Source organism: Balaenoptera acutorostrata, chromosome 21 (genome assembly GCF_949987535.1).
Source record: "Balaenoptera acutorostrata chromosome 21, mBalAcu1.1, whole genome shotgun sequence".
Classification (NCBI taxonomy): domain Eukaryota; kingdom Metazoa; phylum Chordata; class Mammalia; order Artiodactyla; family Balaenopteridae; genus Balaenoptera; species Balaenoptera acutorostrata.
This window is the reverse complement of record NC_080084.1, coordinates 7,111,879-7,131,462: the sequence shown is the minus strand read 5'-3', so window position 1 is coordinate 7,131,462 and position 19,584 is coordinate 7,111,879. Positions and strand designations below refer to the sequence as shown.

The following is a 19,584-nucleotide window of genomic DNA, read 5'->3' as shown; positions in this document are numbered from 1 at the left end:
GGTTCGAGCCCTGGTCCGGGAAGATCCCACATGCCGCGGAGCAACTAGGCCCGTGAGCCACAACTACTGAGCCTGCGCGTCTGGAGCCCGTGCTCCGCAACAAGAGGCCGCGATAGTGAGAGGCCCGCGCACTGCGATGAAGAGTGGCCCCCGCTCGCCACAACTAGAGAAAGCCCTCGCACAGAAACGAAGACCCAACACACCCAAAAATCAATTAATAAATAAATTTAAAAAAAACAAAAACAAAAAAACAAAATGGATATACATTATTAAAAAAACAAAAACAAAAAAAACAAAAACAAAAAAAAACAAAAAAAAAAAACCAATGAATTGGGAAAGGAAGCTGCAGTAAAGTAAGGAGGGAGTAGCAAAGTCCAGAACCAGATTTGCAACTTGTATCACTTCAAAATGCTGTATAAAAAATGAAATTATAATGAAGCAATGAATAATGGACTTAGAAGATTTTGCATTAATTAGCCATAATTGAAAATGTTTGTTACCTTCTTTGATACCACAAGACTCTTCTGGCCTCAGTGCTCTGTAGTTAGGTCTATCAGTTTTGTCATCTTTCTTTACACTAAACTGTTAGTAATTTGTCTGAATGTAAGTGTGATATTTAGACTAGGAGGATCATTATTTAAACACCTGCATTCTCTGAACTAGGGAGAAAGTAAATTCTTCATAGGATATTAGATTGATCTTAAATATTAAACTTTTACCTTTAATGGAGATTGTTTTTTCTTCCCCTCAGCTACTGAACATTTTATCTTCATGTAGTCTTTTCATTTCAATTTAAGTTCTGCTGTGAATTTTCTTCTTTTCCTTCTTTTTTTTTTTTTTCCCTAGTGAAAGCTAAAGGTGGAGGGTTATAATTCTTTATATCAAGAAAAAGCCCAGTTCCTTCCTCAGGCAGACATAGTGTAATGAGATTGTAAATTAATGTTGCAACCTTAATTTAGGGATGAGTGCTCTAAAGCTTTGACCTTGGTTTAAATTTGGTTACCAGCTGTAGTTGATAAGCATATTTTATCTTTTTACATGATCGCATTTTGTTCCTTGTGAAAATAACTTCAGTAGTTGAAAAGTCAGAAAAGAGACCCGATCTCCCTTCAGAAACCAATTGCACCATTATCTTATTAGGTGTTAACTACTCATGGAGAACTCTCTAGCCTTTTCTTAGTAAATTTAGGTGCTACACAGGATATGTGGCACTGCTACATTTCTGTGGTTTGAGGAGTTGTATCTGCATTTCTACCAGATTTCTAAGCTATTTTCCAAATCCAGAGATGCTCACTTCTCCCCTCTTAGAACATAAACATAATACTTTTTAGTGTCTTTGAATGTAGTAGAATGTATGTGTTCTTCGGGTAGCTTTTATCTGTATAGATAAATTGAAGATTATAGATAAATGTTTGTTTGTTTGTAGGTAGGTTTGTTTGTAGGTAGGTCTTGAGTGTTGATGACTATACTGAAATATGGATCTCTGGAATACTCAGGTGTCTGTGAGGGTAGGATACCTGTTGTCTTAGTTAACATTTTCATCATTGTAAGGAGAAGAGTGAGAGTAAAGGAGACCTTCATTTTGTGACTTCTCTGCTAGAAATTAATTAAGCACAGCTCAGAAACAATACATTATCATCAAACTACCTACTCCTTCCCCCCAAAAAAGTAGTGGGATCCTTCTTTGTTTTGGCTTTGAACAAAGGTGAGGAAAGCCCTTTCCACATAGACAAGAACAGTGAAACCAGAAAATATACAGGTGATATGGAACACTTCATTGAGGTAGCTTCTGCAAGATGATTATTATCTAGCAAGGACCGTTTAGGTGGTCCAAGCACTGAAAAGATGGAGAACAGCTGTGCAGAGGGTATCATGCCTTCTGAGGGTCACAGAATGAATCATTCTGTGATTCATTCCTGACTTAGTGTTTCTTCACATTGCAGCCTTCAATCTTAAGTTTTATCCTTTCCAAAATGGGGTCCATGTGAGTTTTCTTTCAAAGAATTTTACTGTTTAAAAATCTTCATAGTTTCTTTTTTTTTCACTATTTAATATTAAATAGCTTGATACTTTGTTTCAACTAGTTTTCCATGACTAATTATTTCTAAATTATACGAGTCCCTTGATAGTCAAATTAATGATTCAGTTTTAGTCCCATTTTTGTGCCTTTCCTGCTTTTTTCCCTTTGGTTGTTAATGATATAACGATAGCAAAACCAGCACCTAGCACTGTAAGCATTTTACGTGTAGAATTAATTTATTTGCTAAAATGCAAAATACATAGTACCGATTGAATTTTGAACCATTACTTCCTAATGTCAACTGAGAATAAAATCATTTTCATCCATCCCCTCAGTACCTTCATCCCTTCAATTATTATTACCTAAATGTGTTTATCTGCTGTTTTGGTTTGACTTTACAATTTTAAAAAATCCAATCCCTCTTTATCTGTATAGTTCAGAGTGCGTTATGACTCCTAGTCTCAACCCATCAGCTTTTTTTTTTTTTTTTTAATTTATTTATTGTATTTATTTGTTTTTTTGGCTGCGTTGGGTCTTCGTTGCTGCGCGTGGGCTTTCTCTAGTTGTGGCGAGAGGGGGCTACTCTTTGTTGCAGTGCGCAGGCTTCTCATTATGGTGGCTTCTCTTGTTGCAGAGCACGGGCTCTAGGTGCGCGGGCTTCAGTAGTTGTGGCACACGGGCTTAGTTGCTCCGCAGCATGTGGGATCTTCCCGGACCAGGGCTCGAACCTATGTTCCCTACATTGGCAGGCGGATTCTTAACCACTGCACCACCAGGGAAGTCCCAACCCATCAGCTTTTACAATTTGATCTATACAATTTTTATATGTACTCCCAAGTGTTTAATAGTTTTTTAATGAGTTATAGTTAAAAGACCAAAAGTAATGGATAAGAAAAGGAAGGAATTTGGTCAGGTCTTAATTACTTGGATGTCAGTTACTCAAGTGAGGTTTTATTGTCTGTTCGTTTGAATTATCTTTTAGGCTCAGTAGAAAAGAAGCAACAGAGAAGATCCATTAGAACCCGTTCCGAATCAGAGAAATCCACTGAGGTCGTGCCAAAGAAGAAGATCAAAAAGGAGCAGGTTGGCTTCCCACATGTAGAGGGTTAACCGTCGTATTTGTGAGTGTTGTGGCTTATGCTGGTGTCTTAAAAGAAAGAGAGACTCCCCCCCCACACTGGCTTTCCTTTCCGGACTACCTAATGCTTCTGTCCTGGTGAATCCCAGTGCCCAGTCCTAATACAACCATCCCTGTGATGCTGCTTCAAGCATTTTCACAGAAAACAATCAGGCTTCAGGAGATGGGAAGCCAGTGGTACAAGACTTTTAAAGAATTCCTCACATTGATTTTGACATATCAGTTATGAGCAAAATGATTTCATGTTTTCGTGATTTTTATTTGGAACCATCATTGAGTTCCCTTTTTTTTTTAATTTAAATTTTTGGTTTAAGCTGCTGGTATATATTATTTTTATTTTTTAAACAGACCAAATTATTTTAACTATAAGAGTTTTATTTAATAAACAGATAATCATAGATGATCTGGTTTTTCTGTTGGTATCACAGATTTTTTGGAATGTTATTTTCCCAGTGGAATGGCACTCACCTGTTACTGGGTTATCAGATACACACTATTTACGTTAAAAAAAGGAGGGGCATTTTGACTGAAGGGTATTCAGCCAGTGTAATCAATACAGCAATAGGCATATTAAATTACCTTTTCAAAGAAATTTTTGGAAATCGTTAACTCCTTTAACTTAAATTCACAGTCAGAATTTTTCTTAATTTGTTAAAGTGAAAGAATATCCAGTTTTATACCCAGACAGCTGCTACTAAACAAAAAGAATTGTGAATAGTATTAGTTCCAATAAGCTTTATATTTTTAAAACCACTTAAATATGGAAGAATGTGAAGTTTTCTATTTAAATTATTTCCTTCAGAATTTTAAACTTCCAAACTTAAGAGCTGATTTTGTGGGTACTCTATGGTATCATCAGACATGTAAAACAATTTTCCCAGAAATATTTAACAAAAATTTAAATAATATACTAATTTGTCATTCATTTATCATAATTAGCTTTCATACTTAGGAAATTATATTCCAAAAAATCTTTCTAACCTCTTGCAGATCTCCAGTATTCCTTCCCAAAATGAAGTTGTGATTTTGCCAGCTGGTTCCCAAATTCGGTCTGTGACAAGTCAGTCTAAAATTAATAAGGAGAATGAGTACAAAAAATGGGACCGATTGTTAATGCCACTGTGTTTATAGTTAGTAGTAAAACAATACCAGTGATTGTTCAGAAGATTTTATATTTGTATTATTAATTGTATCTTATAAAAGCACTTCTGTTGTATGTTTTTTTTACTTGTTGTAAAAAATAAAAATAAAAAAATTTTTTAAAAAGCTTAGAATAATCCTTAAATATTTACAAAATGTGTTGGAACATGCATATTTCACCACATCTCAGAGAAACATAAAATCCAGTTCATAGCTTAAGCAGGAACCTCCTCCAAACGGCATCCTTTCTTTAATTCCAACGGTTCAACCCTCAAATTACCACGTGTTTTACATAAACATTGGCAGAATAACTTCTGATCTCGCTCTCCTAATGTAGGATCAAGACACTGTTCATAAGACACTCAAGAAAGTGCTTTTGCAGTATCACAAACTTACTTTCTTAAGTTTGTACTAGCAGCAAAAGTATTGAGCTTCCAGCTGTGTGGAGCCCTGTAGCACTCTCTACAGAGAGGGTCCTGATTCCCAGCAACTTAGATGTGAGTGCAGGCGCGGAAGGGTCTTAAAGTGGCGTGAGTTACATTAACCTGAGTATCATAGTAAGTAAAAATTTATCCTAACGTCTTTGGGGCGGGAGGGGTTTATAGCAACATCGGGGCTGGTTGCAGAAACAACCCCTCTCCTGCCTCCCAGACACTGAGGAAAGTATTTGTGTTCTTTTCATATACCAAGGGAATGGTGGGAAAGGTCTTTGCTCAAAAGCATGTGGCTGTGTGTTGTCACTTGGCATCCAGCACAGGCAGCTAGGATTTAAACCCTCCCTGACCCTGAGACAGAGAACTTTACCAGAAAAATGGGAGCAAGTCCAGATTTCAGATACATTAATCGCTCATCATTACTTAGATTGATCGAAGTATTATTTTTTTCCCTCTGTTAATTAAGTGAAAAAAAACTCCCCGTTAATGCTGTATTTTTCTGTCCAAACAGGTTGAAACAGTTCCTCAGGCTACAGTGAAGACTGGATTACAAAAAGGTGAGTTATTATAATGTTGCTCTGCATTTCCTTGATTAAAACCAATTTTAAAGAATTATTTGTACCTCATGTATTTTTGTGTGTCTCTGTAAATCACTTGTCGCTCTTCAGTCGATGATTTGTGTGAAATTGAAGTATTCCCGTGTTTGTGTGTGTGTGCGCGCATGCGTGCGTGTGTGTCTTTTAGAATTGATCTTATTCTGTGCCTCCATGGGGAAAGTCTCATTTGTTTTGGTAAATTGGAGAACACCACGTAGGCTTGATACTGTTTCCAACTTTTCTCCATAAGATTCTGGGGTTTCACTGGTTTATAAACTAGGGATGTGACGAATCCACTTTTTTTGGTATTCGACTGAATACCGAATAGTAGCTATGTCAATAGTGGTCAAACATGGACTATCACAAATCAGACAAGACAACCTGATTGAAAAAAAAAAATCTTGCCACGTTTATTTTTACAGTGCTGTAAAATCTTTTTGTAGATTAAAATGATTCGTAGCATATTTATGGCCATTATTTAATGACCTTATGCAGAATCTATTTGAGATATGCACAAAGTTTAAGAAACCTTAAACTTAAGTCTGTACTTTTCTGTGTGCAATTTGACTACAGTACAAACTCCATAGCATGATTCGTGCGTTTTTGGTGAGATCAGACTGTATTTAATACCTGTAGTTTACTCTGGGCAAATTGCATTATTTAAAAAAAAAAAAAAAAAAAAACACCAGCCTCTCTGCATTCTCGGGGAGAAGTCTGCAGCGATGGTCTCCGTGGAGATCCTCAGCAGAACTGAACAGCCTCTCGGAGGGAACACTGCTTGGCGGAGCTCCAAGAAAAGACATCGCGATCGCTGCGAGATTAGGAGGCCTGATTGCGTTGTGTTTCCACCATTCCACAGGGTCGGCGGACCGGGGAGTGCAGGGCTCTGTCAGATTCAGTGACAGCTCCGTCTCCGCAGCGAGTGAGGAAACTGTGGACTGAGATTCCTGTACAATTTCATCCCAGAAACTCCAGACTTGTAGTCTCCATGCAAGATTTCTTTGTCGGCGGCTCGATAAACAGTTTCTTTGTTTTCAATTTTGATTTTGCCAATCATCATTATTGGCATTTTCCTGCCTGGTTTCTTTTTCAAGACTCTGAACAATTGCTTTAACATTCAAATGATTTTTTTTTTTTCTTTTCTTTTTTTTTTTTTTTTTTTTTTTGTCTGAGCTGGATGGGTACAGCTTAAATCATGGGTCCAGCCTAAAAACCACCGTTTAACTTACACTGATCAATTTCAACATGGACTGTTCTTGGGTTTTTTTGGTTTTTTTTTTTTTTTTAAATCGTCATTAATGCACATCTGCAGGGTTTTGCCAAACAGCCCAAACTGTATACATTACAATCATTAAAAGCTCTTATTTTTTTTAACATTAGTGCCGTTATCATGGAGAACAGCGTGGTGGCTGCCTTCGGCAGCCTGTTCTTTTTCTAGCATTTTCAGAAACTCATCGGAAATGGCGGTACCTGTGTTTCCCTTCGAAAGCCTCTCAGTACAGCACTCCTGTTCCTCTGTTAAAACTCCTTGTTAATCCAGTGATCTTTTAGGCCAAGGAAATATTTTGTGGTGGTGTTCTGGGTCCATACACCAGCAATGAAGGAGATAGATTTGTGTACTTGTGTTTTTTAATCAGCGTTAACACGGGCAGGCACCCTCATTTGTAGATGTAAGGAAACATTCAGTGAAAACCTTGTAGGATGGGATGTGATAACGAGGTTCCAGTAACCTGAGCAGTCTGACGAGGTCCACATCCTCCTCCACAGACCGTGGCCACACACCAAGTGCTGCTCCCGTCAGCCTTTGCGGATCTTCATGGCCTCGGGAGACCTGTTTCTCCATGGTCTCTTCTGGACTGCACACTTCCACCATAGCTTGCTGGGCTGATCTAGATGTCTGTTTGTTGTATGGAAATTTTGGGGGAAAAAAAAAAAATCCAAAACACAAACTGTGGGTTGAAATATTAACCGTCTCCTTGGTTCCTTGGTATTCACCGTGCCTGATCTGCACATTTCATCGTGGCTGTTTCTGTATAGCCTATACTGCATTAGCCCAAGAGATTGTTGCTTTGTAACTTTTTGCACTATTGTTTTGGCTGGATTTGTATTACACACCGTTTTAAAAAAAAAATTCCACACTATTCTCTGCCTTTTTTTTTTTTTTTTTTTTTTTCATATTTATTCCTTCCCTCACCAAGTCCACACAGAGGCCTCTCATCCAGCTCTTCGTGATTTGGCTGCACTTGAACATTGTCTGTTTACAGCCCTCAGCACTGTGCCTCCTAGATGGCATGACGTATGTAGCTGTGCTGCAGCACTTGTAATGGTCACAGTAAATGCCCTTCACCCAGGAAGTCTCAGATGAACAATTGTGAACATCCAGGATTTATCTGGGGGGCAATAATCAACTGAATTGCAAAATTCGGGGGAAAATGGCACTATCCGTGTACGAATCGAATACAAATCAAAGATTTGTCACATCCCTAATAAAAACAAGATGGAGGTGTCTCTGCGACCATATTTGTAAGCTACACAGTGTGTTGGGTTTTATGTCTTCCCCCTCCAAATTGAATGGTTCTTTGGATTGCTCCAAATCGATCAGCTGTCCTATAGTTTTGATAGAATTGGTTTTTAGGTTGGAACGTGGGCTCTGTTGCCCGAAAATAGCTTTAGAGCAGGAGCACGGAATTAAGTGTTTTAATAGAGCGGTTGTAAATTACATCACTCACCATCAGGAAGGTCAGAAGCTTATGAAATTTTGACTCGTGACTTCAGTGTTACAAAGAGAGCTATGCTTTTTTTCACACTACAGATGAGTTTGGGGAAAGAAAATATTCTCCCACAAAAAAATTAAAACAACAAACTTTAAGTACTATTTTAGGATTAATTTCGGTGTGTTGTATTAAGGTGCCAGCGAGATTTCAGATTCCTGTAAACCTCTAAAGAAAAGGAGCCGCGCCTCAACTGATGTAGAAATGGCTAGTTCCACGTACAGAGACACGTCTGACTCCGATTCCAGAGGACTGAGTGACCTGCAGGTAAATATGTCCCAGGGCCTGGGCGCAGCGTTGTCTCGCTTTGCCTAACCAAGCAACCAAGTAATGCTTTGCCTAACTTTTTCGGCGAGAACAGGGAATTTTTTTTTAAATGCTGGTAGTAAAGAAATCATTTTGGTCATTTTGTAACTTACAGGTCTCTTAATTTTGCTGATCTCTTACATAACAGGAGCGTAGTTTTTTAATTGTAACAGTTTCTCTCAAAACACCAGACATTGGGAATCCAGGGGTTTTAGAAAGAAAGGAGGAAGAGGTTGTGTGAAGGTTTCTTTGAGCCAGTCTTACTAGGATTTTCGTAGCACCTAATTTTGAGGAAACTTTTGTTTTTCTTAAAAATGTGTTCTGTTTTCCATGTAGGTAGGCTTTGGAAAGCAAGTCGATAGCCCTTCGGCTACTGCAGATGCAGATGTTTCTGATGTGCAGTCCGTGGATTCCAGTTTGTCAAGAAGAGGCACTGGAATGAGTAGGAAGGACACTGTCTGTCAGGTAGGCAGGTGGTCTGTCCTGCAGCTTGAAGCAAATGCTGTAACATCCTGCCGGTAATACACTTCCCTCCCGTTGGAGAGGGTAGTATCTTTCCAAGTTATGATACTACTTTAAAGCTACAGATGTAAAAGCCACTTCTGGCTCTTTTCTTCCCTTTCGGAGTTGGGACACTTATTATTCACGTGTAAGTGCCAGTCTTCATTGTGACACTGCCTTATTAATTGAAAGTAAATGGCAGATGGCTGACTTCAAAAACATCTTCTTAAATTGAAGTTGGTATTAAAGTTTTTAATGTGTATTTACCCTTTTTGAAAAATACTGCTTTGCACTGTGAAGAAAAGTTAAAGTATGCAGATTCCAAAGGAGCAATCATAAAAGATCAAGTATAACTTTTTAACTTTATACATATTGGGTCTGGAAATAGTTATCTGGTTCACTGGTTCTCAGAGTGAGGGCCAAGGACCAGCAGCATTGGCAGTGTCAGGATGCTTACTGGAAATGCAAATTCTCGAGCCCCACCCGAGACCCCCTGAATCAGAAACTGTGGACCCAGTAATCTGTGTCTTAACAGACCCCCCAGTGGTCCTGATGCCTGCTACAGTTTGAGAACAGCTAGGGTTTTTTTGCCATGTTACAGATCTGTGAAAGCTCTGGGGATTCTCTGATTCCTTGTGAGGGAGAATGCTGCAGACACTTCCACCTGGAGTGCCTGGGACTGACATCTTTCCCTGATGGGAAGTTCATCTGCGTCGAATGTAAAACTGGTGAGCGTCCTGGTAGATGCGAGAAGATGGGGGCGAGGGTGGAGAACGTGCAGTGCCCACATCTCCCGTGACGTCACACTCTCTTACCATGTTTATGTAGCTCGTATCTCCTCTCCCATAGCTGTTCCAACAAATTAAGACCATCCAGTGATTAGGCTTCCTGAGATCAAAAGAGCAGGTCATAATATTATTGTCAGATTTCCTCCCACTAGTGCCTTTACCATAAAATCTGTCAAATCATCGAGATGTATTTATGTTTTATCTAAAGAGCTATACAAAGTTTGTAGAATGAATTATTTTTCAGGTGGGTTTGAGATTTTTGTGCTCAATAAATTGGTTTCAAATCCCTTGACTTTATAGACCAGAGTACGTGTCCATCACAAACTATAACCATGGGGATTGTATTTTTAGTGGAAAGATGGAGCTATCAGAAATTGTTTTTAAAATATGGGGGTTTTGGAGTCACCATTTATTTCTTGTACCCCATGTATAGACTGCCACCTGTCAAAATAACGTACAGAGAAAGAAACATGTAAGTTTATATTTCTTCTCTGTGTAGCCATGATTCTAGTTAAGTCATGGAAAGCAGAAAATAGAATTGTTTAATTTGTACCAATAAGGTAAGTGAAAAGTCACCTGGAGATGGCTTGGTAGTGCTTCTAAGAACCATGTTCACATGTTTTTGTGGGTTTTGTTTTGGTTTTGCTGTGAGGAACTATGAGCCAACTGGCTGTCAAGTATTTACGATATGTTGACCTTAGCTTTTTTTTTTTTTTTTTTTTTAATTTATTTTTGGCTGTGTTGGGTTTTCGCTTCTGTGAGGGCTTTCTCTAGTTGCGGCAAGCGGGGGCCACTCTTCATCATGGTGCGCGGGCCTCTCACTATCGCGGCCTCTCTTGTTGCAGAGCACAGGCTCCAGACGCGCAGGCTCAGTAGTTGTGGCTCACGGGCCTAGTTGCTCCGCGGCATGTGGGATCTTCCCAGACCAGGGCTCGAACCCGTGTCCCCTGCATTAGCAGGCAGAGTCTCAACCACTGCGCCACCAGGGAAGCCCCTGACCTTACCTTTGATACCTTATTATTTTCCTACTCCTTTCCTCCCTTTATTTGGATTCTCATAGATACTTATTTTATTCTTTTTTACTTGTAGGCCTCCAAAAATCCTTTGTATATTCTAAATTCCATTAGAACAGTAACTTTTTTTTAACCAAATACTTTCTAAATGCCAGGTGCTCTTAGTACTAAGCGTTTTATCTTCTTATCTCATTTGCTCCTCACTACATTATGAGATAGATACTATTATTGTTTCCATTTTACAGAATGTGAAACTGAGGATTAGAGAGTTCGGTTTCCAACCTTTCCCAGAGTCACAAAGACACACATGGTGAAACTGGGGTTCAGGCCCAGGAGGCAGAGCTTGGCCCCAGAGTCCTTGCCCTTTACCATTGCCTTCTGCCACCTTGACTCAGTAGGATGGGGATCATATATCACATATCCTGACCACACACACACGCACACACACGCGCACACACACACACTCACCTACATACACAGGCAAAAATTAAGCTACACAAGCTGTTTTAAACAAATAACTTATATTTTTCCCTATGTAAAATATCATTTTATTTACCACATTTAGACTCTGCAGTAAAGCTTTTGAACAGTTTGCCAGCGGGCAGCCCCAGGGTCAGATTATCTGCACATCGTTTTATTTGGCCCTCAGAGTGAGTTTTGAACGTGTTAACATGGATCAGGCACATACTCCTTGTTCCCCACGTTCCCTACCAGACACTTTTTTCTAAAACCCTGTCACTCAGTCATTGATGTAATCTGCCTGGCCCCATTAAGCACTCAGATTTGCAGCCTGATAAATTACTGATAGGAGGGACCATGTATCTCAGTATTAAAACACTCTTAGGGCTTCTCTTCTAACTCTAGAATCCAGCAGAATTCTGCCAACAAAGGTTCGATATAATCTATAATCTAATTGGGTACACAACTATCAGAAAATTTAAGAAGGAAATTTGCTTTAAAAACAATTAAGTAGAACAAAGTTGGAGGACTCACACTTCCTGATTTCAAAATTTACTACAAAGCTGCAGTAATTAAAGCAGTGTGGTACTGGCATAAAGGCATATAAACCAATGGAATAGAATAGGGAACCCAGAAATAAACTCACATATATGGTCAAATGATTTTTTAACAAGGGTGCAAACACTGTTCAGTGGGGAAAGGATAGTCTTTTCAATAAATGGTGCTGGGAAAATTAGATCCACATGCAAAAGAAGTTGGACCCTTACCTTACACCATACACAAAAATTAATTCAAAATGGATCAAAATCCAAAACATAAGAACTGAAACTATAAAACTCTTAGAAGAAAACACCGAAAAAACCCAAATAACCCAATTCAAAATTGGGCAAAGGACTTGAAGAGACATTTCTCCAAAGAAATACACAAATGGCCAGTAAGACATGAAAAAATGTTCAACATCATTAGTAATCCAGGAACTGCAAATCAAAACCACAAAAGTAATTGTTTTTTAAACTGCTTTTGATATATTTACTATCACATGAAAATCAGTTTGATACCAATGTGGTACACTACCAACATATTAGGAGTGAAAACTCAGATTCTTCAAACCATTGTTTAAGATCATTTACGAAGTCTTTTTTTGTTTATCAAAAGATAAAACACTTCACGTGTAAAAAGTATTACAGGATACATGCCTGATAAGTTCTTATACTGCCACTTTCTATTTAAGACAAATGTGATTTCTGGAAAGAAAACATTTTCATTTGCCCTTTTGAATAAAATGTGTAACAGGCAATTTTACTTATTACTTTCTTATTCTGAAGGAAGACCATGTGCTAGTGAGGAGGGAGGGTAGTAGAAGCATGCCCATGCTGGAGCTCTAAATGTAAGTCTCACAGGGGTTTATAGCTCAGTCAGCTCTGTTAGTGTGACGGTACCACTGATTACAACAGTTTTCATTTATATTAGACTTACTTTGATCATTATGCAAGTGAAAGCCTATTTCATTTTTACATGGAGCAGTTTATGCATTAGGTAAAGTCAAACCTTTTAAACTTTAAAATAATTTTCTTTTAATGTTTTAAATTTCTAAAAGTTATTTTATTTTTTTATGTTTTTTTAAAAAAATTATTTATTTATTTTATTTATTTATTTTTGGCTGCATTGGGTCTTTGTTGCTGCGCACGGGCTTTCTCTAGTTGCGGCGAGCGGGGGCTACTCTTCGTTGTGGTGCGCGGGCTTCTCATTGTGGTGGCTTCTCATTGTGGAGTGTGGCCTCTAGGCACGTGTGTTTCAGTAGTTTCAGTGCATGGGCTCAGTAGCTGTGGCTCGTGGGCTCTAGAGCTCAGGCTCAGTAGTTGTGGCGCACGGGCTTAGTTGCTCCGCGGCATGTGGGATCTTCCCGGACCAGGGCTTGAACCTGTGTCCCCTGCACTGGCAGGAGGATTATGAACCACTGCGCCACCAGGGAAGTCCAATAGTATTCTTTTTAAAATAACTTTTAGGGCTTCCCTGGTGGCTCAGTGGTTAAGAATCCGCCTGCCACTGCAGGGGACACGGGTTCGAGCCCTGGTCCGGGAAGATCCCACATGCCGCGGAGCAACTGAGCCTGTGAGCCACAACTACTGAGCCTGCGCTCTAGAGCCCTCGAGCCACAACTACTGAAGCCCACGCCCCTAGAGCCCGTGCTCCGCAACAAGAGAAGCCACAGCAATGAGATGCCCGTGCACTGCAACAAAGAGTAGCCCCCGCTCGCCGCAACTAAAGAAATCCCGCATGCAGCAACAAAGACCCAATGCAGCCAAAAATAAATAAATAAATTTATTAAAAAACAAAGCAATAATATTGCTTTCAGATCTACCAATATGTTAAAATATAATTTGAAATTATATATATGCAACAGGACATCAACAACAAAAATAACCCTTCTGTACTCTGTTTTACTTGTATAAGGAAGCCAAAAAAAAAAAATTTGAACATCACAGTTGTAAGTACTAATTTTAAAGAATTTTTGTAATTCAGCTAATTTAACACTGCTCTACTTTATTTCTACAACAAAGTTGGTTAAAAACAACAACAAAAATTTGAACATCACAGTTGTAAGTCCTGATTTTAAAGGATTTTTACGACTTAGCCAATTTGTAACGGTTAGGTACTTCCAAAACCAAATATAACTTTCTGTAAAAAATCAAAACAAAAAACTATTCCTTGTATTTTTTTTCCTTCAGAATTTTTATAGCATCATAAGAAAAATGGGCAAAAGACTTGAACACTTCCCAAAAGATGATGTGCAAATAAATAGTCACTTATGATTTCCATATGTAACACAGACACAAAAGGAAAACGCTAATCCTAATTTTAAAAGGCAGATAATTACAGCTTTCAATCGTATGCAGTTGCAAACAATGCTTCAGTCAACATCCTTTTATATGTACAAGTCTTCCCTCTAACACAGACAGCAAGGAGTATTATAGAATTTCTAGGCCACAGGAAGTCAATGTCTCCTTTTAGAATGGATTCTGCCGTGTTGTCTTCTAAGACAGTTCCTTCCAACTTAAACTCCTACCAGCAGTATATAAGAGTGCCTGTTTCCCCACGCCCTGATAAACGATCGGTATTATCAGACTCTAAGTTTTTTCCTATTTGATGAATTTTTTAAATGTTACTTGTGGCTTTAGTTAGTATTTATCTGATTACTAGTAAAGTTGAGCATTTTGGCATTTTTTTTTTTAAATAGGTTTATTTTTATTATTATTTTTTAAATAGGTTTTTTTTTTTTTTAAAGATTTATTTTTTTATTGATTAATTGATTGATTGATTGCTATGTTGGGTCTTCGTTTCTGTGCTAGGGCTTTCTCTAGTTGTGGCAAGCGGGGGCCACTCTTCATCACGGTGCGCGGGCCTCTCACTATCGTGGCCTCTGTTGTTGCGGAGCACAGGCTCCAGACACGCAGGCTCAGTAATTGTGGCTCACGGGCCCAGCCGCTCTGCGGCATGTGGGATCTTCCTAGACCAGGGCTCGAACCCGTGTCCCCTGCATTAGCAGGCAGATTCCCAACCACTGCGCCACCAGGGAAGCCCTTGGCATATGTTAATTGGCTGTCTGTCTTTCTGCTTTCTGTCAATTTCCTGTTCATACTTGTTGTCCACTTTTATATTAGGCCGTTTCTATATTGATTTATAGTTCTTTATAAGTCTTATCTTTTCTTGTATATGTTACATATATTTTCTCCATATGTGAACTCTTTTTTTCCCCCATGATTCTGCTTTATCTTCTATTGATTAATTTGTTAAAGTATAGTTGGTTTATAATATTAGTTTCAGGTGTACAGCATAATGATTCAATATAGATTATATTACTTTTAAAGTTGTTATAAAACATTGGCTGTATTCCCTGTGCTGTACAATATACTCTTGTATCTTACCTATTTTATTATGTGTAGTAGTTTGTACCTCTTAATCCCCTGCCCCTATCTTGCCCCTCCCCCCATTCCTCTCCCCACTGGTAACCATTAGTTTGTTCTCTGTATCTGTGAGACTGTTTTGTTATTTTCTTATTTTAATATTTTATTTATTTATTTTTTGGCTGGGTTGCGTCTTCATTGTCTGTGCGCAGGCTTTTCTCTAGGTGCGGTGAGCGGAGGCTACCCTTCGTTGCGGTGCACGGGCTTCCCATTGTGGTGGCTTCTCTTGTTGCGGAGCACGGGCTCTAGCCGTGCGGGCTTCAGTAGTTGTGGTACGTGGGCTCTAGAGCGCAGGCTCAGTAGTTGTGGTGCACAGGCTCAGTAGTTGTGGCGCACAGGCTTTTAGATTCTACGTATAAGTGATAACATCATATGCGAACTCTTTATATAACAAAACATAATCCTTTGTAATCCTTGTTGCATTTATTTTTCTACGTCTGTTTGTTTTTCACTTGTTCCTTTTTTTTTTTTTTTTTTTTTTCCATTCTAATTGTTTCTTTCTTAACGTGTTTGGCAGTTGACCAGTGGAGCCACCTGGGCTCCACTGGTTGGAAGGTTTCTAATGTTGGAAGGTTTCTAATTATAGTTTCAATTTCTTAGATTATAGAACTGTCATTTTTTCTATTTAATATTTTTGTGCCAGTGTTGGTAAGTTCTGTTTTTCTAGGAATCTGTTGATTTATCTAAATTTTTGAATTTTTTTGGCAAAAATGTAGTGATATCCTTTTATTATTTGTTAAACAACTGTAGGATTTGTAGTGATGTATCATTTTTCATTTCTGATGTTAACATTGTTGCTTTTTTTCGTTTTTTTTATTAGTTACTTGTTCCCAGGGATATCAGTTTTATGAACCTTTTTCAAAGAACCAACTTTTGGTTTTATTAATTCTCCCCAGTGTGTATTGACTTCACTTCCTTCTTGAAGAGTACATTCACTGGGCATAGAATTCTGGCTTGGTGACAGTTTTCTTTCAGCCCTTACTGATAGCATCCCCTGTATTCTGCCTTCCGTCTTTCTCTTTCAGTCAGCAGTCTTGCTTCTTTAAAGGTAATTGTCTTTTTCTGTGGGTGATTTTAATATTTTCTCTTTGTCCTTGATTTTCTACAGTTTGAATAAGATGTGTAGATACAACTTTCTATTTTTATTAGGATTATGAGTTTTCATTTTTTGTCTGTTTTACAAATGGAAATTGTGATTATCTAATGGAATCTGCCTTTTTATTGGTAATTTCGTTATTCTATGTTGGGAAGACCTTGCCACTCTCAGCTGCCAGGGGTTGAAAATTCTGTTCTAGATTTTCTATGGAATTTTAGTATAAAGTGAGAAGTGGAGATCTGAATTGTTTTTGGTGCTATATCTTCAAATTGATGATCAATTATTGTAGCAAATCAATTATTCTAGCAAGTTTTATTAAGTCATTTTAATTTAACTATTTTCAATGCCGTTTTTGTATGTTAAAAATCTTACACGCAGTAGTAGAATCTTTGGGGGTTAGCTCTTCAGTGTCAGTGACTGCTTCTATTTAAAAGGAATATGCTGGGCTTCCTTGGTGGCGCAGTGGTTAAGAATCCACCTGCCAATGCAGGGGACACGGGTTCGAGCCCTAGTCCAGGAAGATCCCACATGCCGCAGAGCAACTAAGCCTCTGTGCCACAACTACTGAGCCTGCGCCCTAGAGCTCGTAAGCCACAACTACTGAGCCTGCATGCCACAACTGTTGAAGCCCACATGCCTAGAGCCCGTGCTCCGCAACAAGAGAAGCCACTACAATGAGAAGCCTGTGCACCACAACGAACAGTAGCCCCCGATCGCCACAACTAGAGAAAGCCCGTGTGCAGCAACAAAGACCCAATACAGCCATAAATAAACAAATAAACAAATAAATAAATAAAATATTTTTAAAAATAAAATAAAATAAAAGGAATATGCTTTAATCAGATTTTATTTAATCTGTGTTCCTCACCAATTTTCCAGGAGAGCACCCGTGTTTTTCATGTAAAGTGTCTGGTACAGACGTGAAGCGTTGCTCTGTTGGTGCTTGTGGGAAATTTTACCATGAAGCCTGTGTCCGCAAATTCCCCACTGCCATCTTTGAATCAAAAGGATTCCGCTGTCCCCAGCACTGCTGCTCTGCCTGCTGTATGGAGAAAGATATCCACAAAGCAAGTAAAGGTAAAACGGAGCTAAGGAAGGGGACAGTTGTTTTTTTTTTTTTAAGTTCCGTAGCAAACAGTAAGCACATTATTATAAAGAACATCAGGCATTCTCCCTCTGTTTCTCTATAGCTATTACAGCTCAGCCACAATAGATAGTAAGATAAGTGGATTCCAGGTTCTAATTCAGACCACGAGAAGAAAATTCCGTATGTTCAAAATCACCCTTGAAAATTCCTTAATCAGGTGCCATATTGGAGACCAGCATCCCTCCAGCACAGGCACAGACACGTTTTTCTCTCAGTGACCTCTAGATGAGCACTGCATTTAGGGGCCATACAGCATAGGAACGGCAGAGTCGAACTCGGGAAGAAAAAGATTTTGTATTACTATCCAGCATCACATCGGATCCCAAAAGATCTCATTTTGTAGCAGCTGATTCTTTCTTACATAGATTCCTTTTTGATTGTCTTTCAACAGGTCGCATGATGAGATGTTTGAGGTGCCCAGTAGCCTACCACTCTGGAGATGCTTGCATTGCTGCCGGCAGCATATTTGTGTCTTCCTACGTTCTCATCTGTAGTAATCATTCCAAACGGAGCAGTAACTCTTCCTCTGCTGTAAATGTAGGCTTTTGTTTCGTTTGTGCAAGAGGTGAGTGTCAGCCCTTTCTCTTTACGTCTTTCTGGGTTCATTGGCATATTTCCCCATTAAGATTGAGATTCAGTAATATCCCTGAGAGAGATTAACACTTCCAGTAACTAGTCCCTTTTATAACATTAGATACTCAAACTGTTAGAATATTAATTCTTCCATAAATTAAGCTAAAATCTACATCTGTTTAGTAACTTAGAATTATAGATGAGTTCTTGGTGTTCCTATTTGGAGCATCAAAAGATTAATCTACAGTTGACCCTTGAACCACATGGGTTTGAAATGCGCAGATCCACTTGTGCGCGCGTTTTTCTCAACGGCGTACTCCAGTACTACGGGATCCAAGGTTGGTGGAATCCGCAGGTGGCGGGGGGGGGCGACTTAAATTTACAGGGGATTCCAACTGCGTGGCGGTCCACGCCCCTAACCGCAGCATTGTTCAAGGGTCAGCTCTCTTCCCTTGTGCAAACAGTTCTTCTATTCGAAGTACACTCTTCCCATGTCATATTCTTTAATCCAGAGTTTTCAACTAATTGAGATTTCACTTGGAAGGCAAGAAGAGCACATTTATTTTTTAATTGTTTATGTTGTATTTTATCATGTTTTGGTCTGGCATTGAAGAAGACCTGGTGGAATACAGCCAAGGCAACATATGTGGTGTATTAGTTAAGAGTCTGCAGTACAGGCTTTCTTACTTGCCAGCTGTTGATATTTAAGTCTGCCACTTAAGATTGATCACTTCAAAACAATATTGCATCCCTGAGGGCATCAGTGAACTTGAGTTTGTAATATAAAGTAGAACTTCTTCAGTTGAATATGATACAGAGTACCCAGCTTTACAGAGCGTCTCAGCTGTATCATAATAAAAGAATTTTTAGTGTTTAGTAAGCATTTTAGAAACCAACTAATATCCCCAAGTGCAGGGTTTTTCTGTTTTTGTTTTTTTGTTTTTTTGTTTAATCATAAGTGCTGAGTTTTCTAAACTTCCCTTAGTGTGAAATATTTGAAAGGACCGTGTGGCATATCAGGCCTGTTAGATTATATTTAGCCCATGCTGAAAATGAAGTTTTGGACCTTGTTTTGTTTTTGGTTTTTTTGTTTGTTTTGTTTTGTTTTTTATTAATTTATTTATCTTTTTTTTTTTTAATCTTTGGCCACTTCGGGTCTTCTTTGCTGCACGCACGGGCCTTCTCTAGTTGCAGCGAGCGGGGTCTACTCTTCGTTGCGGTGCGCGGGCTTCTCGTTGTGGTGGCTTCTCTTGGGGAGCACAGGCTCCAGGCAAGCGGACTTCAGTAGTTGTGGCATTCGGGCTCAGTAGTTGTGGCTCACGGGCTCTAGAGCGCAGGCTCAGTAGTTGTGGCGCACGAGCTTAGTTGCTCCGTGGCATGTGGGATCTTCTCGGACCAGGGCTCAAACCTGTGTCCCCTGCATTGGCAGGCGGATTCTTAACCACTGCGCCACCAGGGAAGTCCCTGTTTTTGTTTTTTTGCTTTAGGAGACAGTTCTTTTAATTTGGTGAAAGTACTATAGAGTATTTTTAATAGAATTTAGCTAGTATGATAGATCTTGAGTTGTTTTGCTTTTGTAACTCTCATTAAAAAAAAAAAAAAACCAGAGGAGGTGGACGGTAAAAGATTAAGTAAAT

The 19,584-nt window shown here is 39.0% G+C and overlaps 1 protein-coding gene across 8 annotated transcripts in view; it reads left to right on the top strand.

Moving 5' to 3' along the window:
• NSD3 (nuclear receptor binding SET domain protein 3) overlaps positions 1-19,584 on the top strand; it is a 104,710-nt gene that overhangs the window by 61,042 nt on the left and 24,084 nt on the right. For 4 of the 8 annotated variants that reach the window (XM_057537304.1, XM_057537306.1, XM_057537305.1 and 1 more), the window contains exons 8-15: positions 3,003-3,103; positions 5,244-5,289; positions 6,188-6,250; positions 8,236-8,366; positions 8,742-8,870; positions 9,508-9,634; positions 17,107-17,304; positions 17,766-17,939. In XM_057537304.1, the coding sequence (XP_057393287.1) occupies positions 3,003-3,103; positions 5,244-5,289; positions 6,188-6,250; positions 8,236-8,366; positions 8,742-8,870; positions 9,508-9,634; positions 17,107-17,304; positions 17,766-17,939 (969 nt within the window). Of the gene's footprint in view, positions 1-3,002; positions 3,104-5,243; positions 5,290-6,187; positions 7,754-8,235; positions 8,367-8,741; positions 8,871-9,507; positions 9,635-17,106; positions 17,305-17,765; positions 17,940-19,584 lie in introns of those variants that run through there. The other 4 variants (XM_007178398.2, XM_007178397.2, XM_007178396.2 and 1 more) reach the window with 2 other exon arrangements.